Source organism: Trichechus manatus, unplaced genomic scaffold, assembly GCF_000243295.1.
Source record: "Trichechus manatus latirostris isolate Lorelei unplaced genomic scaffold, TriManLat1.0 scaffold00093, whole genome shotgun sequence".
Classification (NCBI taxonomy): Eukaryota; Metazoa; Chordata; class Mammalia; order Sirenia; family Trichechidae; genus Trichechus; species Trichechus manatus.
In genome coordinates, this window is record NW_004444029.1 from 5505802 (window position 1) to 5533479 (window position 27678).

At 49.1% G+C, this 27678-nt stretch overlaps 3 protein-coding genes across 3 annotated transcripts; 2 read left to right on the plus strand and 1 right to left on the minus strand.

Annotated features, from left to right (window-relative positions):
• The first annotated feature begins 7077 nt into the window (after window positions 1-7077).
• On the plus strand, window positions 7078-8166 carry LOC101359385 (olfactory receptor 6V1-like). The gene is given in 1 exon segment (XM_012557285.2): window positions 7078-8166. A coding segment is annotated over 1 exon segment (1089 nt).
• Window positions 8167-16400: 8234 nt separating this feature from the next.
• LOC101359645 (olfactory receptor 6V1-like) lies at window positions 16401-17405 on the minus strand. Its single transcript, XM_012557286.2, is given in 1 exon segment — window positions 16401-17405. A coding segment is annotated over 1 exon segment (1005 nt).
• An 8549-nt stretch (window positions 17406-25954) lies between these two features.
• Window positions 25955-26994, plus strand: LOC101341251 (olfactory receptor 9A4-like). Its single transcript, XM_012557318.2, is given in 1 exon segment — window positions 25955-26994. A coding segment is annotated over 1 exon segment (933 nt). The 3' UTR covers window positions 26888-26994.
• The last annotated feature ends 684 nt before the right edge of the window (window positions 26995-27678 follow it).

Below are 27678 nucleotides of genomic sequence, written 5' to 3' on the forward strand. Positions count from 1 at the left end.
TAACATCTGCCTGTCAACTTTAGCAAAGTGATCAGTGTTAAGGTCCACATTTTAAAACAACTGAAGCTGCTGATTTAGTTTAGAAAACTAAATCTATATGCCAGTGTTTTGAACAGTAAATCATAAAATTGAATAGCTGCAAGTGAACATCTGAGAATGATAACATCAGCAAATAACACGCTGCAACATTGTATGTGGTACGTCTTACTAACGATAAGATGTACCAAAAAAAAAAAAAAATAGACTATTCCGAGGACGGTTCATTGTAACTTGAATACGTTGTAAGTCAGGGACTACCTGCAGTTAACATTTCATACTTGTAAACGGAGCCTCCATTTCTGATTTGGTTCTCAGTCAATGCTTTATCTCTGGTAACCATGGCCATACTCCTTCATCATTGTCTTCCTCTCCCCCATTTCCCACTCAGGAACGCACATTTGGGGTTCAAGCCCTGCATGGGCAAACTGAGGCCCTGGCAAAAGATACTCCAAAGGTCACTGAGGCAGGAGCGTAAGCCCCACCCCGCATCATGATACTCAGGTCCTGGTGGATTTTCTCTTCCCAAAAGGGGTGTCTTCCCTACATCAGCACGCTTCCTATTCCTGGTTTATAAGAAACAACAAGGTGGTGGGTCTGGTTTTTCCCTCCCAAGCACCAGGGAGGAGGAGGATTCTTAGCTCTTTGTCTCTGCCCCTGGACTGTCTATGCAAAGCCCCTTACCCGCCTTGTTCCCTCGCCCCTGGCCTGAGATCCAGGGCTGCCAAGCTGCGTGAGCCGGGCCCTCGGGAGACAGGAGAAAGCGACAGAGCAGGTTCCCCAGGGCCTGCCTGAGCCCTGGAGCTGCATCTCCCAGACCGGGGCTCCTGGGGAGACGCTGCCTTGGGGACCAACGTCACGCTCCTACACCAGACACTACCAGAGCCACCGCCAGAGCTGCAGAGCCGGGGGCCCTCCACCCGAGAGCTGATAGCAGGGGCAGGGAACAGACAGGGGCCTGGCAGGCTGGCGTCCACACCTGGTTGGGCTGTCTGTGTCCTGCAGCAGCTCCAGAGGTCCAGGTAGGCAACGGGGCCTGTGGCAGGAATTGAGAGGGTCTCTGCACCCCACAGCCCGCTGCGCTTGCCCTGCCGTCCGCTGGTCGGAGCCTGGGATGGGACGGAACACGGGTGAACCCCCGATGCCCCCCACCCCTGTGTGGCCCCCACTGCCCTGCAGCGCTGTCTCTGCCTCATTTCAGGCTGAGTTACGTCTGTGACAAAAGTGACAGTAAGGCCCTGACTGTGTGTCTGAATGAATGAATGAATGAATGAACAAAGGAAAGGATTCTGGCTGCTCACGTCCTCCTGCTCTCTGTGCTGATGCTGGAGGCTGTAGGGGACTTGGGGTGCAGCCGCCAAGGACCCTGCTCCCCACACTGACTGCACTTGCCTTCTGCCTGGGGGGAAGCTCAGGGTCTCTATCCTCCCAGTCCTCTGGCCCTTCTGCCGACTCAGGTCCAGGGAGGCTCAGCCAGATTCCCTCCTCACCCTGCTGCTCTGGCGGAGCTGTCACGTGCCCAGAGCGCTCAGCATGCTTCCTCGGCCTTGTTCCTGCCAGCTGTTCACCCACGTCCTCCCTCCCCGTTACCTGCCCCTGGAAGGCAGTGAGCGGGAAGGGGGTGTCCTTGCATGTTCCTGGCCCTGCTCTGTCCCACTATCATCCCTGCTCTCGCATTCACTTGAGAAGCTCAGCACCTCCCAGGACACCGATGATCAAAACGGCTGCTGGGTATGGCCAGGGTGGTCTGGCCTCCGACCCACCGCCTTCTCTGCGGTTAAGAGTGTTCTTCTCTGGAGGCAGGTGAGAGCGTTGTTCCAGAAGGCAGAGGGGCAAGGCGGCCTGCAGAGCGAGAAGGCCGCTTGGAGAGAAGAGGCTGGCACCAAGGGGGCTTCCAGTGTGTCCAGGTCTCCGCAGATGGGCAGGAGGGTGGGCTCTCCACCATGGGCACCAGGCCTGCAGCAGAGAGGGTTTGGGCAGAGATGGGCAGGATCTCTTCTGCTGAGGTCCTGGGCAGGAGTGAGTGAGGGAAGCTGAGGACACTGTCCATGTGGGGTGGCCCTGTCAGTGTGTACTCGGGGCGGGCACAGTCCTGACTGCTCTGCAATGGCCCAGGCTGTGCTCGGCTGGTTTGGCAGGACGCCTCACTGTCTCTGGACCTGGAAAGTGGCGTTTGCCTGTGTCCCAGGAGGCAGGGCTCCGGGCAGGAGCCAGGCTTTGCTCAGATCCTATAGCATGGGAGGGGTTGCCCCAGGGCCCCCAGGGACACACTGGGAAACCCGTTCTGTAGAATACCCCACGCAGAGGAAAGCTAATTTCACATTCACGTTAAACCTCACACTCAGTTTCATAAATAAAAACTTGGAATATAAAACGATTCAACAAGTACAGAGGTCCTGGCATATCCTCTGAGCGCGTTCTCTGTCGAGGAGGTTCCAGGCCACTGAGTGACTGGGAGAGAAGCTGTCCCCATCCTGGAAACAGCAAGAAGGGGCCGGCCTGAATCTGGGCGAAGAGGGGACACCTGCTATGAACCTGAGGGGGCACGATCTTGAGCAGGACAAGCAGAGTGCAAGGGTGAGATGTGAGGGGGCTGCGGGAGGGGTCGGGTGAGGGGTCAGGGGAGGGGCTGGATGAGGGATTGGGCAAGGAGCTGAGTGAGGGATGGACAAGGCTGGGATAATGGGGCCTGGGTGAGGCTGGGAGAGGAGGGCTGGGCGCCTAGGTGAGGGGCTGGGTGAGGGGCTGGGTGAGGGGCTGGGAGAGGGGCTGGGAGAGGAGCTGGGTGAGGGGCTGGGAGAGAGGCTGGGTGAGGGGCTGGGAGAGGGGCTGAGTGAGGGTCTGGGTGAGGGGCTGGGAGAGGGGCTGGGTGTGGCTATTATAATGGGGCCTGGGCGAGGCTGGGAGAGGAGGGCAGGGCGGCTGGGTGAGGAGGGCAGGGCGGCTGGGCGAGGGCTGGACGGAGCCTGCTATAATGGGGCCTGGGCAGCTTGACCTTTGTGTCGGGCAGCAAGTGGCCGTGCCCAGTGGACAAAGTCTCTGAATGACCCCTCTGGCCTCTCGTTCTCGGTCCTCAGGGCCCCAGATCGTAGCCCCTCAGGAAAGGACGCCACAGGTGCCTGCCAGGTAAGAGGGCATTGCTGTCAGGTGCGGGGTGCTGGAGAAACACCAACAGGCCGCGGCTGCAGTCCCCATGCACGCTCAGGATGCACACCTGCTGGAGGCGACACAGGTCCACCCGCTGTGTCACAGGGAAGTGACAGGAGGGGCAGGAGCCCCCTGCCGCCTGCCTGCGTGGGCTCCAAGGAGAGGGAGAGGGCTGGCTCTAGAGATCCGGCTGGGTCCTTCCTGCCAGGGCAGACACTGTCCCGGGCCCTCCACAGCAGCTGCTCACGGGAACGGACTCTTTAACCATGTACCATTTCTAAATACCGTCGCTGCTTGCATATCTGCATCCAGAGATGTGGCAGCATGTTTGATTGAAAAGTTTGCAGACTCCATGGCTTTGGGGCTTTGATTTCTTTAAATGAATAGATTCTGGAGTTAAAAAACTCTAGGCTCTGGCATCACTGACTAACCATCTGACTCTGGACTGAGGGTCTACGCCTCTGAGCCACAGCTCCCGTCTCCTGGGAGGTGGGGGTGAAAACGATTTCACAGTGGGGTTGCAGCGCAGGGACAAGTGGGCCCTCGATGAGAGAGGCTGCCCATTCATAGCCTTGAGCCACAGTCAGGAATCAAACATGCTTCGAAAACAGAAGTGCTTTCCTAAATTTGTGCCATGCTAACTTGGCAGCTAAGCCTGACTTGAACTAATGAAGGTGAGGCTGTCTATAAAACCAGGTGCCGTCGAGCCGGCTCTGACTCAAGGTGACCCCATGTGTGTCAGAGTAGAACTGCTCCACAGGGTTTTCGATGGCTGATTTTCCTGAAGTAGATCACCTGGCCTTGCTTCTGGGGCACCTCTGGATTTACAAGTGATTAACATGCCTCAGCTGCTAACCAAAAAGTTGGTGGTTTGAGTCTACCCAAAGGCACCTCAGAAGAAAGGCCTGGCCATCTACTTCTGAAAAATCAGCCATTGAAAATCCTGTGGAGCGCAGTTCTACTCTGACACACACGGGGGCGCCATGAGCCAAAATTGACTTGATGGCAACTGGCGGCTAAATATACCAAAACCAAGCCCATTGCCGTGGAGTCGATTCCAACTGGTGGCAGGCCCCCGTGTTACAGAGTAGAACTGTGCTCCATAGGGTTTACTTGGCTGTAATCTTTATGGGAAGAGATTGCCAGGCCTTTCTCCTGTGGTGCCACTGGGTGAGTTTGAACTGCCGACCTTTAGGTTAGCGGTCGAGCACAAATGTTTGCAACACCTTTATGTAGCCTTTATTTATTCCATTTAGTATGAATATTCATGTGTTTGGCTGCAGAGATAGCAGTGGGTTTGATTACAGGTTGCTGCCCAGACGCTCCTGGGACTGGATTCTGAACCACACACCTGGGCGCATCCTCTTTTTCTGATCAGAAACTGTCGGGCGGTGATGGCCCTGTTGATTCCGTTAAAGCCCTCAGCGCACGCATGTTCCAACAAGGAAGTACAGATTTGCCTCCCACAAAGCTGCTCTTTTGGGTGCAGGAGTGACAGCCCAGGGGGTGACCAGCTTGATGGAGCACTGCCCTGGGGAGTCATGTGCCAGGTGTCACCAGGGCCCCAAAGAGGAGAAGAGCCCTGGACTGAGAAATGGGGTCTTGGGTGGGAGAGGCTGCTTTGAGACACTTCTGCATGCAGAGCTGGGGGACACCCCAGAAGCAGATCTGGGGGACACCCCGGAAACCGAGCAGGCTATTTCCCTCGTTCACATCCAGAAGGGCATGGAGCATCATGAGGATGGGGCATTGGAGATGACCCTTGGGGGCTGGCAGGAACTCGTCTTGCAAAGACAGCAGGACAAGGTGCCTCCAGCATAGGAACGGACAGGTAAGGACAAGGATGGAGGTGGGGTGAACGCAAGGTACTTGGAGAACAGCAAGTGGCCCAGCTAGGTGGCTCACAAAATGGGTAGAAAGGAGTAGCGGGGGAAGGGTGAGACTGGATAGAGGGCTGGGCTGTGGAAGGTAGGGGTCGCCGGGAGGAGTTTGTATTTAATTTGGCAGACAAGGGAAGAAATAGAGGTTTTAATTTTTAATGTTTTCAAGTCACTGAAGTAATACATGTTCAGATGAAGAAAATCTGGAACACAAACAAAATCCACCCAGGAGGACAGTTCAGTGCCTGTAACCTGCAGCCAGAGGTAGCCACTGTTCACATTCTAAAATGCGTCTCAGGTCTTTCTCTGTATGAAGGTGGGCCGCCAGCTAGTTTGATGAACTGATTTTGAGAGAAATGTGTCCTTGAAATCACATTGCCTCTGGCTACTGAAAGCAGCCAGTTGACATAAAAATTTAGAAAAAGAAATATAACGGCAGTGTACGGATAGGCTGGAGACAGGGGATCCTACAGATAAGAACACCATGGGAGTATTATGACGATGCCTAAGATAAGAGGAAATAAATCCTGGGACGAGGGTGGTTCAAAGGAGCCCTAGGTGGCGCAGTGGTTAAGTGCTCTGCTGCTACCTGAAAGGTCAGTGATTCAAACCCACCAGCTGCTTCATAGGAGAAAAGAGCTGGCGATCTGCACCCATAAAGATTACAGCCTTGGAAACCCCGCGGGGCAGTTCTACTCCGTCCTATAGAGTCGCTGTGCATGGGAATCGAGTCGACGGCACACGGCAGCCGCACTACAGGGGCGGGATGGAAATGTTCCTAAGAAGGCAATCACAGTGACTTAGAGGAGAGGAGACCAAGTCAGAAATGCAGTCAGGGTTTCAGGCCAGCTGCTGGGGGGCTGGCGTGGCTCGGACGTGATATTGGCTTTGGGGGGCAGGGCGGTGGGTATTTTTGGCAGGTTGATCATGCGGCCGTGCCCGGTAGTCAGTTAGAAATGTGGACTGGAACTCAGAGGAGGACGCAGATCCGGATCTGAGGGGTGTTCAAGTGGTCAAGGTGCCTTTGGCTAAGGGAGAAGGTGAGATTTCTGAAGGAAAGAATGGAGCGATGAAAGACGGATGGGCGCAGAAATGTGGGGACCGTCACGTTTAGGAAATGGCAAAAAGACCGGGAGCCTGAGAAGGAGGCAGGCGGGGAAGTCAGAACCACAGGAGAACGCAGAGAGATCCTCGCAGTCGGCGGTGTGGGGGTTTCAGTCACAGCTGAAATGTCCCAGAGAAACCAAGGAGGAGGAAAAGGAGGGCTGAGGCCAGAGGATGAACAAAGTAATGATCAAGGTACCCTGCACAGTTCCTGGCCTGTGGAAAGAACTCGGTAAAAAGTGGCTGTCATATTGTAATTATACACCATTACGTTTGGCAGTTGGGGGGAGGTTGGCCACTTGATCCCTTGTCCCAGCAACATGTCTTGCACAGAGTTGGAGCTTAATAAATGCACGTTGAGTGAAATAAATGGTCCCTGGGTAGCTTGGCTGCTAACTGAAAGGTTGGAAATTCAAATCCACCCAGAGGTGACTTGGAAGAAAAGCCTAGCAGTCTACTTCCAAAAACGTAGCCATTGAAAATGCTATAGAACCAAACAGTCAACAATTGCTTTAAAACAAGACGAGAATGTAAGAGAGCAGGGAAACTAGATGAAGGGAAACAGAACAACCAGAACGGAAATAATGAGAATGTTCATGCATTGTGAAGAATGTAACCAATGTTACTGAACAACTTGTGTGGAAATTGGTGAATGGGGACCTAAACTGCTGTGTAAACCTTCACCAAAAACACAATAAAATATTATTTAAAAAAGAAAGAAAAATCCCTATGGAGCACAGTTCTACTCTGACACACATAGGTCCGCCAGGCGTTGGGGTCAACTCTACGGCAGAAGAGAAAGGGTTTAGTGGTGGTGACAGGGAGGAGGTGGCCATCCCCTACACTTGTTCATCACAGTCAGTCTGTTCTTGCCCCACCGACACTCTGTCTTTTGGGATGTGTCTTCTGGATGCTGGGATTAGCTGTGTGCTCGGACCTGTCTGCTGGGGAGCCAGGCCAGCTGCCAGGAGCACAGCCAAGAGAGAGGTGGGTACCATGTCCCACTAAGTTCTCATCTCACAGGTGGCACAGAGAGCTGGCGTTGAATGCAATGAGCAACCACAGCGTCCTCAGGGACTTCATGCTGCTGGGCTTCTCTCATCTCCATGAGTTCCAGGTGGTCCTGTTTGCCTTCATCCTGCTGATCTACATGCTGACGGTGCTGGGGAACCTGGCCATCGTCACCCTCACCTGCCTGGACTCCCGCCTTCACTCGCCCATGTACTTCTTCCTCTGCAATTTCTCGCTCATGGAGGTTCTGGTCATCTCCATGGTGGTGCCCAGGATGCTGGCAGACCTGCTGTCCACGAGCAAGACCATGTCGCTGGCTGAGTGCCTGACCCAGTACTTCTTCTACTTCTCCCTGGGCTCCACCAACTTCCTGATCCTCACGGTCGTGGCCTTCAACCTCTACGTGGCCATCTGCCACCCCCTGCACTACCCCACCATCATGAGTCGCCCAGTCTGCGTGAAGCTGGTGGTGGCCTGCTGGGTGGTGGGCTTCCTCTCCATCATCTCCCCGACCCTGTAGAAGACACAGCTCTGGTTCTGTGGCCCGAACGTCATCGACCACTACTTCTGTGACTCTGCCCCGCTGCTCCAGCTGTCCTGCTCCGACACCCGCCACATCGAGCGCATGGACTTGTTCCTGTCACTGCTCTTCGTGCTGGCCACTGTGCTGCTCATCCTGGCCCCCTATGCCCTCATTGTGGCTGCGGTGCTGCGCATCCCCTCTGCCATGGGGCGCCAGAAGGCCTTTTCCACCTGCACCTCCCGCCTCACCATGGTGGTGCTGGGCTATGGCAGCACCATCTTCATCTACGTGCGGCCAGGCAAAGGCCACGCCACACACCTCAATAGGGTGGTGACCCTGATGATGGCAGTGGTGACCCCTTTCCCCAACCTCTTCATCTTCACCTTCCAGAACGAGAAGGTCAAGGAGGTCATCAGAGATACGGCCAAAAGGGTCCTCGTTGGAAGCCTGGCAGGCCAGAGTTGAGAGGGCCAGGGACACCTTGCATGTCACAGGAGTGAGGAGTCTCTGCCAGGTGGGAGCCAGGTGCCCAGGTGGACCACTCAGACACCTTCTTCTCTTCCCCTGCTCCCCACCCCCATGCAAGTCTCTGCCCCTGCACTACCACCCTTTGTGTCCCTGGGTAATTCTGGAATGAGCTCGAGAACAACATCTGAATGTCTACCAGCATCTGAGCCTGGTAGTTAGGGGTGGATGGCTTCGAGGGAGCTGTGATGTGGAAACATCGCAGGGTCTGGATGACATGGGATAATCCAGACTCTCAGTGCAGAGGCGTGGCCCCGTGCAAGAGCTGGGAACCCTGGCTGTTATTGAAAGGTGTGATTAAAGCTTCTCCCACCTGACTTCTTTGTCACTCTTCTCTCAGGTGTGCTCCTTTCTATGCACCCAGCTGCAGGCCTAGGATAGGTTCTGAAGACCAAAGGGTCTCCAGGAGGGGTGGGAGGCCCCAGCTCAGATGCAGTGGGCCTCCGGTGGGCTCCCCTCTCTGGGAAGTCCCTGGGAGCAGCACCCGCATACCCATGGTGCCCTCTCTCCCTCCCAGCCCCCAAACCTCCTGCTTCTAAACAGAAATGGCTCCCTGGGGGTTTGTCTCCCAGCCCTTCACACAGAAAGGTCACAAGGGTCCCAGTCAGGGTTTACCCTTTTGGCAAACTCAGGAAGGAGGGGGGACAGCTCAGTCCCTGATATGTTGCCCTCCTCAGGCTGTAGGTGCAGGTCCCAGGGCAGGACGAGTGCCTTCTGAGGGGGGTGCCCTGGAAGCAGGTGGCCAGGGTCTCCAGAGTCTCAAGGCCCTGGGGGTAAGGTAGAGATGACACACCAGGGTAAAGAGGGATTCACAGCAGATGGGCGGCCTGAGTCAGGGCTGGAAGTCGGTGGATAGCCCAGGAAGTCAGGGCGAGAGGGGGCAGGAACAGCTCAGGGCGAGACGGGGGCAGGAACGGCTCAGGGCGAGACGGGGGCAGGAACGGCTCAGGTCTGATTTCTTACACCCCTGGGTGTGGGAAGCAGGCAGGATTAGCAGCGCCGGGTAAAGAATAGATGCACACTCCCTCCCACTTCTGGGTCCACTCTGTTCACAGGGCATCTAGGGAGCAGTGTGTGGACAGTGCAGTGTGGGTACCCCTTCCCCTGCCGGGGAGGACCCCGAGTGCAGGCCTGGGGGCACCAATCTCTTAATTATGCTGCTATTTTAAACTACTGACCACAGGCCATTTTCCCACTCGTGGACCTCTTCCCCCAAAGAGAGGAGAGACTTTCAAGCCAGTAGCCAAGGCCAGGAGGGAAAATAGTTTATCACTTTGAGAGCTTTCTCTCCTCCACCTCCCCAGGGCCCAATTACTTACCCTCCCTGCAAACTTAGTGAAAAACTGGAGAACTAAGTGGGAGCAATTATCTCCTCCTGGTATGCAAACTTCCCTTCAGCGCCTGTCCTGAGATAATCAACTCACAAATTCACACAGACGTCCTCCTGAGAAGCCCCTTCCTGGACCATGCATCTCTGCACATCCCCCTCTTACAAATTAAACTGGGTGAGCAGCATCCCCTGGGAGGTCCTTAGGAACGCAGGCTCTCAGGCCCTGCCCCAGACCCACTATCAGAATCTGCATTTAACAGGCCCTCAAGTGATCCATATGCACATTATGTAGAGAAGCTGATGGAATTTTCTGTCAGGCAATTGTGTAGGAAAGCCCTCTTCCCAATCTCGACAGTGGGAAGGGCACCCGAAGAGGGAATTTGAGGAGGCATTTGCTGTTCTTGCATTCTCTGGGTGACTCACGTTTAACCCACTGGGCTGCTAACCAAAAGGTTGGAGGTTTGAGTCTACCCACAGGTGTCTCAGAAGAAAGCGCTTGCGATTTACTTTAGAAAAATCAGCCATTGAAACCCTCTGGAACACGGTTCTACTCTGACACACGTGGGGGCACCATGAGTCGGTGCTGACTCGATGGCAACTGGTTGGTTGGAGCTGGTTGCCATACTAGTTTAGACAACCAACTGAGGCAGAGTGCAGCAAGACACCCTCTTCCTTTGCTTTGTGGACTGCACTTCTGTTACCATCAGCTAAGCTGGTATCCCATGTTTTTATTTGCTAAGTTAGAGTGTTCGCTCATATTCGAAATTCACCAACACACCTCGTTACTAAAGACAGCTAACATGTATCGTACTGTGGTCTAGGCACAGGAGATGCAAAGGTATACAAGGCACGGCCTACTTTGAGGAGCTCAGAATTCAGCGTGGGAACACAAAACCGTGTGTCAGTTACTATGGTACGCAAATCGGTCTGGGAGCGCGGAGGAGCCTAATTCTCTTTGGTTAGTTAAGCCAAAGGTCTTCTCAAAGATGATGGCATTTGTGTTGGACTTTGAAGTACGAAGATGAGATTTCCAGGCTGAGATGAAAAAAGGTGAGCTCCAGAGGGGGCCGTGGAATGAGTAAAATGATGTAGACGTAAAGCAGCAGATTGTATAGCAACCACGGCCCACAAAATAGGACAATGGGCTCTCTGGAGAGTGGCCGTGGGTGTCTTCACTAATCAGTTCAGAGTCCCTCAGGGGACTTGAAAGCGTCCTGTGAAAGATACCCCCTCACAGACATAACAGGACACACGAATACAGTCAACTTCAAAGTGGGTGAAGGGGCTCTGACGTAGGATCCTTTGCAGCCTACCCATTGCCATCGAGTGGACTCTGACTCATGGCGATCCCATGTGTGTCAGGGTAGAACTGTGCTCCACAGGGTTCTCAATGTCTGTGATCTTATGAAAGCAGATCACCAGGACTTAGTTCCAAGGCACTTCTAGGTGGGTTTGAATCTCCAACTTTTCAGTTGGTAGTTAAGTGCAAATTGTATGAGCCAGTCAGGGACCTGCTTTGCATCCTATTGCAGTTATACTGCATTCAGAATAGAGGTCACTTACCTCTAGTGCTGCAATTTGCCTTTAATGTTGCAAGTGACATAAGTGAATTTAGAAGGAGCTTAAGAAAAGTTCCATTACACAGGCAATGTCATGAGGTGGCTTCCATAGGACCAGACACCGTCTAACTCAAGGGAGAGAGAATGACAAAGATGCTTCCTTGAAGGCAAACAGGATCTGTGGGGAAGCCCAGAGGCAGAATGCAACAGTGACGTTCTGGGGCCCTCTTCAGAACTGACTGTTAAAATTTCAGGAATTTAACACAACATAGCCTTTATTAAAAATTAAATAATAGAAACTTACACAAGCAAATAAATTGCGTTAAAAAAAAGATAATAAAAACTCCAAACTCCAAGCTATTTTACTTTCATCTCTGCTGTGGAGGCTATCTGTGTCACTTGTATCAGCATGGGGGAAGCTCTGCATGAAGGTGAGCTGCTGAGCGTCTCTTCCCACCTGCAAGTTCAGTGATGCCATATTGGTAGCTAGAAACTGGTCATGATGGTTAAACACTGACCAGCAAACCACGGGGCCGCTGTCACCTTTCCTCAGTAGCCAGCAGGTGTGTTGCAAGAACCTTATTTACATCTGGAAATTGAATGCTCAAAAAATCAGTCAGCTGGGTTAATACGAACATGGTCTCCTACACAGAACACTGGAAATTTCCAACTTTTCCTGAGAGTATTTCCAGCTCACCAACATCCCAAACCCATGTAGGCAGGGCCTCCATGCTACTAGCGGCCACACAGGACCCAGGCCTGACCTTCATTTAAAAGATGGCTTTATTTCTTCATCTTTCCCCATCAAAGCCTCCACATCTTTAATTTCTTGCTCCCTAGTCCTCCCTGGTGGTGCAGTGGTTAAGAACTCGGCCGCTAACCTAAAGGTCAACAGTTCAAATCCACCAGCTACTTCTTAGAAACCCTCCGGGGCAGTTCTGCTCTGTCCTATAGGATTGCTATGAGTGGGAATCGACTTGATGGCAATGGGTTTTGTTTTTTCTTTTTTTGGTTTAGCTCTCCCAACTGCACCAATAAGCAAAATCATGATACAAGCTGAAAATATTGGAGTCTTCAAGGATTTCATTTTACTTGGATCCACAATCAACACCCATGGAAACAGGGGTTAAGAAATCAAACAATGCATTGCATTAGGCAAATCTGCTGCAAAAGACCTCTTTAAAGTGTTAAAAAGCAAATATATCACTTTGAGGACTAAGGTGAGCCTGACCCAAGCCATGGCATTTTCTATCACTCATATGCATGCGAAAGCTGGACAATGAATAAGGAAGACCAAAAAAGAATTGATGCCTTTGAATTATAGTGTTGGTGAAGAATATTGAATATACCATGGACTGCCATAAGAATGACAAATCTGTCTTGGAAGAAATACAGCCAGAATGCTCTTTAGAAGCGCGAATGGAGAGACTTCATTTTGCTTACTTTGGACTTGCTATCAGGACGGACCAATCACTGGAGAGAACATCATACTTGGTAAAGTAGAGGGTCAGTAAAAGAGAGCAAGACCCTTAATGAGGCAGATTGACGCAGTGGTTGCAACAATGGGCTCAGGCACAGCAATTGTGAGGATGGCGCAGTACCGGGCAATGTTTCGTTCTATTGTACATAGGGTCACTATGTACACCTAACAATAATAGCAATAGTCCTCCCAACTAGAAGAAATAAATCTACTCTTCGGCTTCCCACTGAGAGTTACATGTATGACAGTGGACTTTCGGGTTGCCCTCCAAAACCCTGTATTTCTGACAGTTGCTGCTAGAACACCATCTGTATGGGGTTACAATGTCAGAGGAATGGAGGGTGGGTGGGTGGGGAAGGTATTTCAAGGCAGGGCAGACAATTTAGACACATGAATCCCAGCACTGGTCTGCCAGTGTTTAAAAGAGTTCCGGGCATTAGAACCAGCCTGGCCCTCATGCACCATCATGCAGTCATATTCCAGCGTAGCCACTCCTGTGCAGTGGGAAGGCTACTGCCTTCTGCACAACCACCTCAAATGACCTCATGTAGACAAACCAGCAGATCCACTGTTCCCATCTCCTGGTAGAAATGGTTTCAAAGAGAAGGCACTGCGAACCCCCCAACCCAAGCAATTAACACGGTCTATGAACTGAATAAATATTTATTGTACACGTAAGTGTAGTTTGCTATCTTTCAAATGTTTGTGGATACTATTGTGATAAAGAAAAATGCATAAAAATAAATGATATACAAACCCTTGAAAGTGACACCGAATCCATAATTGCTTTCTGCCAGTATGTATTTTTTTCAAGTGATGGATAGAAAACATGCAATCACTGTTAGGAAAGGGTTACTAGAATTATTTCCATTGTAAGTGTATGAACTTGAGGAGAACTTGATGGAGACACACTAAGCAGGTGGCTACAGGAAACTTCGATCTAGGGGATTCCAACTGTAATTAATCCAACTGTTGATCCAGATGGAGGAAGACATTCCGAGGATGGAAAGATGGTGAAGAATCTGAAGACCCAGATTCCAGTGTCCGTCCTGCCGTCACTTTGACCAGCTCACTTTCCCTGGAGCTGAGGTTCCCTAGCCCAGTACAGCAGCTAGAGGTCCAAGACCAATAGTTTCCATGACGTTCTGTCATAGCAGAAAAGTGCCTTATCAAAACTTAATGAAATTAATTGTACTTTTTCCTCTCTCCCATGAAATGGGAAGCCCTCAAGGTTAGAAACCACCACATTTCTTTCATCTTGAATGACCACAGTGCACTGCTCACGGTCAAGGGTCATTGAATTTTTACTTAATGGAATTACTATGACAATAAAACCAAGTGGAAAATGTATGTAAAAGTGGTTCATTAAATGTGAACAGATTTATCATCCTTTCATTTATTCTACAAATATTGACTCTTCAAGGTGGGTCAGTGGTTAAGAGCTATGGCTCCTGACCAAAAGATCGGCAGTTCGAATCCACCAGCCACTCCTTGGAAACCCTATGAGGCAGTTCTAGTCTGCCCTATGAGTTGGAATGGACTCAACGGCAACAGCTTTTTATGAGTGAAGGAGCTGAGCAGAGGACAATTAGAGGGAAAAAGAGGAGACTCCAGACTCCTTGCTCTGATCTGTAATTGGAAGAAAAGCAAGATTTTAGTCTAGAAGCCTAAACTAGGCATCCATAGAGACCCTCAGATGCGAGTGAGTGGCATCTCAGAAAGAAAGAAATGAACTCTCCAGAAAGCTGGAGAAAGGGGACCTGGGGTAGGCAGTTGGCTGGGAAGACACAGAAAGTTCATAATCACAAGGAGGTACACAAGGAGAACCAACGGGTTGCTGAACTAGCATCTCCCAAATGGAGCCACCAGCATCTCCTTGTTCACATCCACAGAGCGGGCTTTTTATAAGTTGGACATTAGTAGGAAGTTAGTGGTTTGGGTTGTCTTCAAGGCAGTGAGGCAAGGAGTGCACGCTTGATGGCGGTGCAGCCTTTTTCGTTTATTTCCCACAAGCTGGGAACCGTGGCTTGATAAATTAGAGTGTATTTACAGAAAAGATGTGACAGAATATTTTAAATTGGGGCTGTTTTAGAAAACTCAGAATAGGTTAAAGCTAAGACAACACCATGATCCTGTGGTCCCAGTAAGTTTCAGGCTAGAGCTGGGGGTGTGGGGGAGGGCAGTGGAGCTGAGGCTTCAATCCAAAGGGAACATGGCATACGTTAAGAATGGCTAATCAAAAGTACTACTAGATTTACTACAATCCCTGGCCGTCAGACAGATGACAGTCTCTAGCCATAAGGAGAGAAGATTTATTTTACCTTTTAAAAGTCTCTAGGAATTTTTCCTTCCTGGAACAAAGATCATTCCTGGAATATTTTTTTTTTCTTTGATTTTTTTCTGCCAGTGGAGATATATGTGGTTTTAACCTGAGTTGAGTTTTCTCTGAGTTTGTCTCAGACTCAAGGCTAACTGCTCAATTACACTCTTACAATGTCCACCTTACATTCACCGTGTTACTCAGGCGTCACCTCATCAGGAAGCTGCCCCCCACCCCTAGGCTGGTCTTGGTGTCCCCTTCTCTGATCTCATAAAACTTCCGTGCTCCCTCACGCGCTCCACCGCTGTGCTGTGACTAGCTCCTTATCTCCCGTTCCATTCACTAGGCTAAGAGCTTCCTGAGGGGAAGGACGTCATGCCTGTACCTGTTCTGGCGCACAGGGAACCCACTCGGTGCTGGAATGAGTATGTGAGTAAATGACTGATTGTACGCTGAACTCCACATACACTGAAGAGCAATCACTTTGTTTTGGAAAGTGTTGTTCCGCAACTTAATCCCACGTAGCCCAGTTACTCATGGTGCGAGCACTCAGCAGTAAGACCCACACTGAAGTGGAGAAGCACGCCATGAATACACACCGTGAACACACACCACACACACATCACATACTGCATATACCACACACACACCACATGCACATCCCCCACCCATATGCACACATTACTCACCACACATACACACACACAATACATACAAAGACACCACACACACACATACACGTACCACACACACTGCACACACCACATACATACCTCCCACATATACAAACATACATACACATACACACACCACATACATACCCACACACATACACACACCGCACACATACACACACCGCACACATACACACACCCACACACTGCACACACACTATACACATACACACACACCACATACATGAAGACACATACACAGCTACCACACACATGTACCACACACACAACATACAGAATCGCCACATACACACACACACCACGCACATATGAATACACACCATGCACACGTGCTGTACCCATACACACTACACACTGCACACACTGTATACAAACACACATACCACACACAGACACCACACACACACCACACACAAACATCATGCACACACAAACACCCCACCCTACACTGGGGCTGAATAACGTCTCCATCAGAGAACACTTCCTGTTGCTTCTCCTTGAAGCCCATGCACTTCTGCTTTGCTGAAAGCCCACTCCTGGTGCCCAGGCCCTGGCTACTCTCGGAGTCCTTGTAACTGCCAGCAGAAGAGGGGAGCGCTTCCTCGATTGTCTGTGAGAGCCACCAAGGTAGCACGGAGATTCCCTGCATCTATCGCAGAGAGGCATGAAAGAAAAAACCTAAAGAGCCATGACAGTGGTTTTCCCATTCCACCTGGGGTGCGGTATCCTCCTGGAACCCCTTGCCTGAGCCTGCCAGGCCCCTGAGTTCATACTGTCTTTTGAGGGCCCTTCAGCCTCCACAGCTGTCCCTGTAGAACAGCCTGAGCCCTCCAGGCACCTCCCCGGGCTTACGCTGCCTGTGAAAGCCCTTAAGCCTCTGCAGCTGTCCCCGTAGAATGGCCTTGACTGTGTCATTGTGGAAGGTAAGAATGAAGGGGTTGAGGAAGAGGGTCAGGACAGATGTTACCAGGGCAACCATCTTGTTGGCTTCCACAGAGTGTGCTTTGCCTGGCTGGACATACAGGAAGATGGTGCTGCTGTAGCCAATGAAAACCAGGGTGAGGTGGGACCCACACGTGGAAAAGGTCTTCTGGCGGCCACTGGTGGAGGGGATCCTCAGCACGGTGCTCACGATGTAGCCATAGGAGATGAGGGTCACCAGGAAGGAGCTGAGGACAAAGGTTAGAGCCATCACAAAGTCCCAGAATTCCAGCAGGCTGGTGTCTGCACAGGCTAGCTGCAGCAGAGGGGCGTTGTCACAGAAGTGGTTGATGACGTTGCCATGGCAGTAACTGAGAAGAGCCTGGGAGAGGACAGTGGGCACCATGGATAGGAAGGGAGCTGCCCAAGCTGCCCCTGCCAGCCAGACACAAACTGCCCAGCGCATCAGCGTGCCATAGCGTAGGGGGTGGCAGATGGCCATGAAGTGGTCAAGGGCCATGTCAGCCAGGATGAGGAAGGAGGTGGAGCCCAGGGAGAAGTAGAAGTAGAACTGGACCATGCAGCCCAAGAAGGAGATGGCCTTGCAGGAGGCCAGCAGATCTGAAAGCATCCTGGGTACCGCTGTCATGGTCACCAGGATCCCCAGCAGGGAGAAGTTGCCTAGGAAGAAGTACATGGGTGTATGGAAGTGGGTGTCAGCCATGACCATGATGATGATGATGGTGTTTCCCGTGAAGGCCAAAAGATAGAGCATGAGAAAGGGCCCCTACAGCAGAGCCTGAAGCTCACTGAAAGAGGAGAAGCCCACGAGGATGAACTCAGGTTGGCCATGACCAAGGGTTGGTGTCTTCATGGAAAGGAAACCAGAGACAGAGACTCAGTGAGGGACAGAGAACTACTGACCATGAAGCAGGTGTAGATGGAGACAGAGACACAGGGAGAGAAAGGCAAGTAGGCAGCCAGCTACCAACAGAGAAACACAGAGAAACACAGACAGCAAAATGAGAATATGAGGATCATGGAGAAACAGAGTGAGCGAGACAGAGACGTGGGAGATGTAGAAAGCCATTGATAAGGAGAGAGAGAGAGAGAGAAGACCAGGTTAAGAAAGACTGTACACAGCAGACATAGACATCTAGGGAGAAAGCAAGAAGGAGGCAAAAGAGAAACAGAGGGAAGACGCAGAGGAGGACCAGAGATGGGAGAGTGAGGGACTGAGATAGGGAGGGAAGGAAAACAGGGAAAGAATGAGACAGGATTAGCAGAGGTCAACCAGAAGACCCCAGGTGTAGGTGGGTGCTGAGGGTCTGTGTCATGGCACAGAAGCTGTGCACCAGGCCCCTCCTAAAGGGTCCCTGCAGGTCTTTCTGAGCCGTCTCTCTGTGGAGGACCTTCCCTCACGTTTCCACAGTTGTGATCATGAAATGGGTGGAAAGCAGGATAGAGAATCAATAAGTGAGCTTCATTTAGGCGACCCTTTGGTATGTGTTTGCAAGACCAAGAGCTGAAAGAAGCCAGGAGGTCATGGAGCCCAGCCCCAAGATCCAGGCTGCTGCTCGACCAGTGACTCTGAGGTCATTGGGGGTAGATAGCCTTCTGTCTGATGGCCCTGCTTCTCTGCTGCCTGGTCTCCCCACAAGTCCTGACTCCACTCACCCTGCCATACTGGTTTGGGGCATGAGTGATAGGCCCTTGGCCTGTGTTTGAATTCTGCCTCTAACATTTGCTGGCTATGGGCCATAAGCATGTAACTTACCCTCTCTGAGCCTCAGTTTACTCAGCTATAAAATAAAGATCACAACAGGACTTAGCTCCCTGGGCTATTGTGGAGATTAGATAAGTAAACTACTTAGTGCAGTGAATGGCACTTACTGAGTGCTCAGCAAGCAGCTGTTGTCATTGTTGTGGCTGCTTCAGACGCTCAAGTCTTCTTGGCCGATCATTTCTCTCTACTTCCTTAGTGTCAATGTGTGTGTGAAGGGTGTGCTTGCATGTGTGTGTTTGTGTGTGTGTGTGAATAGTTCCACAGATTTTTACTGCTCCTTAGAATTTCACTTCACTAAAAGATTTGAGACATCAAGGAAAATAAGCATTATAATGCAAACTATCATGAGTGGGAAAAGCAAAATACACACTCACTTGTATGTAGAAGTGTTGTAGCTATATCCTTATAGAGTGTGAGACTGTGTCATGGCTGCCCTGGAATGCATCCCAATTTAAAGGACAGACCTTGTCCCCAGCATCCCTGCATCCATCCTACTGACTAAACCTGGACAGGAAGTCGAAAGTCTACCCCAGTGCTCATGAATTCAAGCTCAAGCCTGGTGTCAGGCCACTCACCGCAGCCTCCAGGCACAGGGGCTTCTCCTTAGGCTACCTGCTTTCGGACCCTGAGGCCTGCAGACCTCACCTGTCTAGCCCACTCTGTGATATGAAATGCGTGGTCCATTGCCCTTGGTCCCGGTCTTGTAGCTGGTGGTGTGGATGGGCTTCCTGCATAGCTGGGAGGGCAGGCGTTGCTGGACATTTGGCTGCACAGCTAAACCATCTCTGATGCAGATGTTGGTTTCCTGATGACAGGCTCATCTTGTCTTCTGCAAAGTCCAGGACAGCAGCATTGCTGCAGGCTGGAGGTGGGCATGGAATCCTTCAGGAGACCAGGTGGGAGAGTGTAGCTTCTGCTCCTTCCCTCCAGAGGATGATGCTCCCATCTCCCTACGTGCCCTGTCTTCCAGCCCTTGGCTTCACCAAGGCGTTTAGAGCTGAGCTCAGGCTGGAGGGGAACTAGACTCCGGGAGACCGTTCTCCATGGAAATGACGGCAGAGGAAGGGGCCCTCTGGGGACCTGTGAGATGCTGGTGTCACCCCTTAGAATAGTGACAAGTCCTCCCCTCTGAGGAGGTGGTGTTTGTGCAAGAGATCTGAGTGACGAGAGGGACAGAGACCTGGATAGGCAGCTGGGCTTAGGAGGGGCTCCCTGACAAGACCTGTCTCTTGGCCATCCCCATCCCAGGACTTTGGAAGGGAAGTGAGATCATGAGAAAAAAATGAAGACATTTCCCAACTGAACTGGGCTTGGCAGGCTCGGTACACAACCAAGGCTGGATGTAGAGTTTCCAAGAGGAAATTCTGTCCCCTTCCAGATCCAGGATTTCTGAGATCTGGGGAGTCAGGGCACACAGGCTCTGGGCCACAGCACCCCCTTTGTCTGCTGGTTCCCAAGTATTATTCAAAGAAGTTAAGTCAAAACAGTCAGTTTAAGAGAAGAGATCTGCTCCAGGGAGGCAGGGCCCCTGGTAGACCCACCTTAGAGACAGACCGGGATGTGGGGCTTGTCTGACTCCAGTGAGAAAATAAGAGTGAAGACGAAGTTGAAGTGAGTATGGTGGAGGCCCCCTCCAAGGAGCAGGCCTCAGTAAACTGAGTCCCAGTCCTTAATCTCAGAGAAGTCCAGACTTTATAGGTGCCACCCAATTCAACCCCACCCACACCAGCTCCACACACAGGAACCATGATAAGAGGAGACCATGCAAACACTGTACAATGAAGATGGTGCAGATGGGCTCTGAGTTTACAACCCATCAAGGCTAGGAGAGCTTGGCCAGGAAATCTCTATGTAAGACCTGAACCTGAAGCTTAGGTTTCAGGATAGGGCTAGTGATAGCAACCGAGAGAAGTGGAGGTGATGGTAGACATGAGCGTGTTGCTAACAGGAGCCTGGGCAGGCAGGCAGGTGGCTAGTCAAGGCAGAGCTGGAGGCAGGAGGCACTGAGAATGCAGAGATAAGAGACTAGAGTGACGTGGGCTTCAGGACTGTATTAGCTCCCCGGAGCTGCTGTAACAAACTGCTTAAACAAGTGAAGAATAAGATTTACTGTTTTATGAGCTCTATAGGTCAGAAGTCCCACAGGGGTCTCCCTGGGCTAAAACCAGGGTGTTGGCAGGGCTGCGTTCCTTTCCGGAGGTTCTAGGGGAGGAGTAACTAGCCCCTACCCTGTTCCACTCCTCCCGGGCAGAGAAAATCCACATTGATTGATGTGATATCTGTCAAGTACATACTTTGTGCCAGCTCGTAAGTTATTTAACTCAAAGCACCTGTCTTTGATTGTAAGCCCTATGTGGGCAGAATGAGCTCTGTAGGGGCATTTTTGAGTCTTACAGTATCAGAGTTGGTAGTGTCCTAGAGGTACTCCAACCAACTGTGTACCCAGTGCATCAGTCCCGGCTCAGTGCAACTCTCTCCACCCCAGAGAATCTAGGAGTCAGGAGTTCCTGGTCTCAAATCCCAACTCTGCTTTTATATTGCTGTGTGACCTTAACAAGTCACTCAGCCATTCTGGGCATCAGGTTCACCACATATAAAATGAAGTGTTGGAAGACTTATCTGTCCATCTCTGACATTGTCTGACCTCTGCTAATATCACCTGTCATTCTAACCTCTTGTTCTCCAGCCTCCAAATATGGCTGTCATGGATTGAATTGTGTCTCCAAAAAATATCTGTCAACTTGGCTGGGTCATGAGTCCCAGTACTGTATAATTGTGTACCATTTTGTAATCTGATGTGATTTCCGTATGTGTTGTAAATTCAGTCACTATGATCTAATAAGATGGATTAGCGGCAGTTATACTGATGAAGTATACAAGATTGGATAGTGTCTTAAGCCAATCTCTTTTGAGATATAAAAGAAAGAAGGGAGCAGAGACACATGGGAACATCACACCACCAAGAAAGCAGTGCTGGGAGCAAAGTGCGTCCTTTGGACCTGAGATTCCTGCGCTGAGATGGTACCAGACCAAGGGAAGACTGATGCATTACAAAGACTTTCCTCCAGAGCCAATAGAGAGAGAAAAAGCTTTGTCCTGGAGCTGATGCCCAAATTTGGACTTGCAGCCTACTGGACTGTGAGAGAATAAACTTCTCTTTGTGAAAGCCACCCGCTTGTGTTATTTCTGTTGGAGCAGCACTGGATGACTGGGACAATGGCACTCCCCATGACTCAGCCTAGAGAGAGGAGTTGTTCTTGTAATTTTTGCCTGGGCGTGTTTGAAGAAAGTTACTTAAAAAAGTTTTAATAAAACATGGCCAGAAACACAGGTTAGAGGAAAAATCTAGGAGTTACTTGCCACACTCGGACACCCGTTAGGTTACATAAGCCCTCTCCTCCTTCTCCTCCTTCCTCTTCTGCTGCTCCTCACCAGAGCTGGATTCTACTTACCTAATAGCCTTCTGATTCACCCCAATGTTACCTTTAATCCTCACCTGCCCTTGCTTCATTTCTTCCACCACCAAGTCCCCAAAGATGAGCTACATCCTCTGTTATATTTTAGACTTGTCTTTCTTAAAAAATATTTTTCAATTTATTGAGGTTAATTTTTATACAACAAATGCACCCATTTTAAGTGTAAGTTTCAATGTCTTTTAACAAATTTATCCACATCCAACTACCACTACAAATTATAGAACATGTTCATCACCCAAAGATTTCCTCATCTCCCTTCCCAGTCAATCTCACTCCTAATCCAAGACTGACTAGTCTGCTTTCAGTTACTATAGATTAGATTTTTTATTTCTTGAGTTTATTAAGTGGAATCATATAGTACTGACTTGTGTGCCTGGCTTCTTTTATTTAACATTACGTTTATGAGACTCATCCATGACACACGTATCAATAGTTCATTCCTTTTTATTGCTGAATAGTATTCCACTGTATGGATGTACCACAATTTGTTTATACATTCACTTGGTGATTGTCATTTGGGTTGTTTTCTGTTTCTTATGAATAAAATTGTAATAAGCATAAGTCTTTGTGTAGACTTATGTTTTCATTTGTCTTGGTTAAATATCAAAGGGTGGAATTGCAGGTTTGTATGGTAAGGGTATGTTTAACTGTTGTCATTTGTACCATTGTACATTTCCACCAGCAATGTGTGAGAGTTCCAGTTGCTCCACATCTTCACCAATGCTCAGTATGGTTAAAATCAGTTGAACATATATGTTTGAGTCTCTGTCTGCGCTCTCTATTCTATTTTTCTATATATCTATTCATCTATGTGACATTATGCAATTACCACATTGTCTTATTACTGTAGCCTTGTAGTAAGTCTTGGAATAAGGTATTGTAAGTCCCCCAGCTTTGTTCTTCTTTATCAAAATTGATTTGGCTGCTGTATGCCTATATATTTGCATTCAAATTGTAGAATAAACTTGTGAATTTTAACAAAAATCTTCCTGGGATTTTGATTGAAAATGCATGGAATATGTAGGCCAAATCTGAAGAGAATTAACATTCTAAAAAGTGAGTCTTTGGATTCATGAAAATGGAATCTCTCTCCATATATTTAGGTCTGCTTTAATTTCTCTCAAGAATGTTTTGTAGTTTTAAGTGAATAGTTCTTGCACATATTTTCTTGATGTTTTTGGATTCTATTGTAAATTGCATTTTTTACTTTCATTTCCAGTGTTAATTATTAGTGTACAGGAATGCAATAGATTTTTTGTACATTAACCTTTTATCCTGTGATCTTGCTAACCTCACGTATTAGTCTAATGGCTATTTTTGTAGACTTCTTAGGATTTTTGACATACAGAACTATGTCATCTGTGAATAAGGAATTTTATTTCTTTATTTCCAACTGGATTTTAAAATTTTTTCTTCCTACTTTATTGTCCTGGCCAGGACTTGCAGTGCAATGTTGAATACAAGTGGTGAGAGCAGCTATCCTTGCCTTCTTCTTTATCTTAGAGGGAATGCGTTAAGTCTTCCATCAATACATTTGATATTAGCTCTAAGTTTTTTATAGATGCCATTTATCTGTTTGAGGAAATTTCTTTCCTTTCCTAGTTTTCTCAGAGTTTTTAATTATCAGTGAATGTTAACTTCTTGACTGAGACCAATATGCAGGCTTCTTGAGATTTTGGTACAAGTTTTAGAGGCCAATTGTGGTGTCTCCTGTTAGGGAGGTGAGTGAGTGGTTTGGGCTCTGAATGGCTAAGAGAAGCTTTGGGGTGGGGTGGGGGCTGAATAAAGGACGTAAGGGGTGAGCTCCTTAGAGTCTGAGATGTCTCCTGGTAACTGAGACTTGCGGCCTTGGGGGAAGGCAGCCTACTGCTGAGAAACTGGTAGGATTTCAAGTTTTCCCATTAAACGAAAACTTTCAAAAGTTTTCAAACTTAATTGGCCAAAGATGGGAATAACTAAAAGTTTATTCTGCTCTTCCCAGACTGATTGCTCAGGGACTCCCCAAACCTAAGCTTTTTAAGAACACACACCACAGTGACAAAGCCCTCAGGGAACAGACTCTCAGCTCCCCACGGCACTGGTATTTCTGGACTTTTTCGTAAGCTCCTCTGTGAGGACAGTTTCCTTCTTGACCTCTGCCCCTGCAAATAGCCCAGCTCCAGCCTGACAGGAGGTGGCCTCAGCTGAGCCCTGGAGATCATAGGAAGGGGCAGGGAAGCCCCACACAGAGGTGAGTGTCTATCACAGAGGGAGGGAGGAGAGCATCAGCTTGGGAGGGTCTGGGCTTGGGTGCTTTATGAATGAGGACAATGGGAGCCTGAGGAGAGATTCGGGGAGCTGGAGAGAGGACAGTAGATCTCTGAGTCCCTCCTACTCAGCAGAAGGCAGATGAGCCCTTCTCTGTACTACTAGCATACACACAGCTCTCTGCCCTTCCTCAGGACCCTTCTCTCTTGTTTTTTTTTTCATCTAGTCTTTGTTATGCACAAATTGTGGAAAAGCAGACCACAGTGTTCTCCCAATAATTCTGTCCTTGAAGCCTGTTTGTCCATCAGTAAAATGGCCACAGTGAGAGAGACTGTACATAGGCAGGGTTATGACTTGTTGAGGCAAGAAGGGAAACCAAGAAAAGTAGGATCAAGGGGATATGGCAGAATTGACCTTGGCCAAGACCAAGTACTAGTCAATGATCCATCCATCCATTCATCTATCCATTCATTCATCAATCTATTTATCCATCCATCAATGCATCTAACCTCATGGACTTTATATTCTAATGTCATAGATGGAAATAAATAAGTAAAATAAAATTTCCTATCCGTCTTCCTTTCCTTATTTATTTATTTTCTTATGGCAAAATTAACATACTAGCACTTTATATATTTTTCTTACCTATCTTGTGTGTGGTCAAGCTTCCATCTCCTCCTTGAAGATAAGCTCCATAGCTCAGGGATTTTTGTTTGTTTTATTCACAGATACATTTGTTTAGTATTAAATGAAGGAATGCAATAAGCAATTAAGCATATAATAAAATACCAAGTAATAGTAATCAGTGCTATCAAGAAGACTACCTAAGTCCCGAGTGTGTCTTCCATATTCTGGGTAGGTGATTAGGAAGGGTCCCCTGAAGAGGTGGTGCTTGAGTGAGGATGGGCTGGAGGAAGCCAAGGTTAGAGACCCAGGTGTGGCCTCAGATGCATCACTTGTCTATCCGGGTGGCATCTTTCCTTCATCCCAGGATTTTGGAGGGAAAATGGAGTCAGAGAAGAAAGTGTCTTCTCCGGGAAATGGTCCCAAGCTTTTCTGTGGGATTAATACCAGGGCAAAGCTGGGACATCAAATCCATTTGGAGGCCTTGCTTCCCTGAAATGTGGTGGTTTTGAAATCTGGATGTTGGTCTTGGACCCCCTGCTCTTTTATCCTGGTCCCAGGGTGAATCTCTGCAGTATGGAGGATGGCTGGTATTCAAAGTTCTGTCCTTAGAACATCATCATCATAATGACATTTGAAGGTGATTACGTCATATGGTGAAGAGACGGACTCCATACTACCATTCTAAGAGGAAGTAGGACACCTCAGGACCAGAGGGGGCTGATTAACTCAGCTTCAAAACTGACCTGTTTCAAGGTCTTAGCCCCTGCCCGCAGAAGGCATATTCACTAGAGAAAAAGACTGGAAGGTGTTCCTTACACCAACAGAGAGGAAGGTGTGTTCACCTGTTCCGGGAGCTCACTCCCGGGGAAGCAAGAATCACATTTATAGACGGGAGGTGGCTTAACATTTAGCCCAGGCAATGTACATGGTGGAGGCCCTGGGCGGTACAAATGGTTTACACATTCAGTTGTGAGTGGAAAGTTTGGGGGTTGGAGTCCACCCAGAGGTGCCTTGGAAGAAAAGCCTGGTGATCGACTTCCAAAAAATCAGCCATTGAAAACCCTATGGAGCACAGTTCTACTCTGACACTCATGAGGTTGCCAGGAGTCGGAGTCAACTTGACAGCAACAGTTACTGCTATGTCCTTGGTAGTGAGGGCATCTCACCTAAGGTTGGAAATAGTTCCTCACCCTAACCTGTCTTCCCCCCCCTTGAGAGCAGAACCATGTGGAGTAATGCCACCTCTCTTTGATCTCTAGGTTTCACAAGGAGCAGAATAAGGACAAAATGCTGGGGAATCTTTCTAGTGCCACCAAATTCTGCTTTCTGGGCTTCCGTGGGTCCCCAAAACTACACTATATCCTTTTTACTATATTCTTCTTCTTCTACTCAGTGATAGTAATGGGAAACTCGGTCATCATCACGATTGTCTGTGTTAATAAACGTCTGCACTCCCCCATGTACTTCTTCCTTGGCCACCTTTCTGTCCTGGAGACCCTGACCACAACCACTGTTGTTCCCATGATGCTATGGGGGCTGCTGCTCCCTGGGATGCAGACAATATCGCTGACTACCTGTGTTACTCAGCTCATCTTATACCTCACTTTGGGAACCACAGAGTTTGCATTACTGGGCGCCATGGCTGTGGACCGTTATGTTCCTTTGAGATACAACGTAATCATGAACAGCCCCACCTGCACCTGGGTAGTGATTGCATCGTGGGTGTTTGCGTTCCTTTCTGAAATCTGGCCTGTCTATATCATGTTTCAGTTTACCTTCTGCAAATCCAACGGGTTAGACCATTTTTTCTGTGACAGAGGGTAGTTGCTCAAACTATCCTGTGATGACACTCTGTTCACAGAGTTCATCCTCTTCTTAATGGCTGTTTTCATTATCGTTGGCTCTTTGATCCCTACAATTGTCTCCTACACCTACATCATCTCCACCATCCTCAAGATCCTCACAGCCTCTGGTCGGAGGAAAGCCTTCTCCACCTGTGCCTCCCACTTCACCTTTGTCGTCATTGGCTGCGACACCTGCTTCTTCCTCTACGTGAAACCCAAGCAAACCCAGGCAGCTGAGTACAACAAGGTCGTTTCCCTACTGATTTCCGTGGTGACCCCTTTCCTGAGCCCTTTCATCTTCACCCTCTGGAATGACAAAGTCAAAGAGGCCCTTGGAGATGGGGTAAAATGCTGCTGTCAATTTCTCAAAGACTAGGTGTTCTAGTCAGTTTCAGGTGAAAAGGTCCTCCTTATGGATTATTCCATATCCTGGAAGTCCTAAGTTCCCTCTTGTCATTATCATCACTGCAAAAATCAAATCATGTGCACAAATCCCACTCAGGACTTGTAAGTAGACATGGCAGGTAAAAGGAGACCCACTCTCTGCTCACTAAAATCTCACAGCCTTAGTTTCTGCTTGTGGCCACAGATGAATTCAAGAAGCACAGTCTGGTGATGTGGGAGGAATTAGAGGGAAGGTGTACACATTTGTGTAGTAGTCTATTTGCCCAATTAATTAGCTAAGCACCACCTCTGAACTTGTATTTCCCAATGAGGTAGGAGGCTGGAGAGAAGCGGTGGGCTAAGTCCACAGTCAGAGCATTGCCAGCAGAGCGATCACTCAGTACCTTCATCAGTCATTGCTAGGGCCACTCTAGAACATTCTGCTATTTCCTGACCAGGTGACCATATGTACTTAGAAATGCCCTAAGGCCGTCTTTTCCTGATTGTGTCTTATTATCCTGGCCCATTGCTATTATGGGCATGTGCTTGTTGTTTACACTTTATTGCAGAACCAACCTAGAGTGGTGACATGGGAGTTGGAGTGCTTCTCATCTGGAAAATCCTGGTGGGATGGAGAAGGTGAAAACATTTGGGGATAGGTCTTAGGTAGAAGTTTCCTTTTATTAAACTTCAGAGGTGTTACTTAATAAACCTCTTACCTTTGTGGTGGGTATGGGGACAGGGCAAATAAGAAGTAAATGACTAATTCTAGAGAGAGCATCT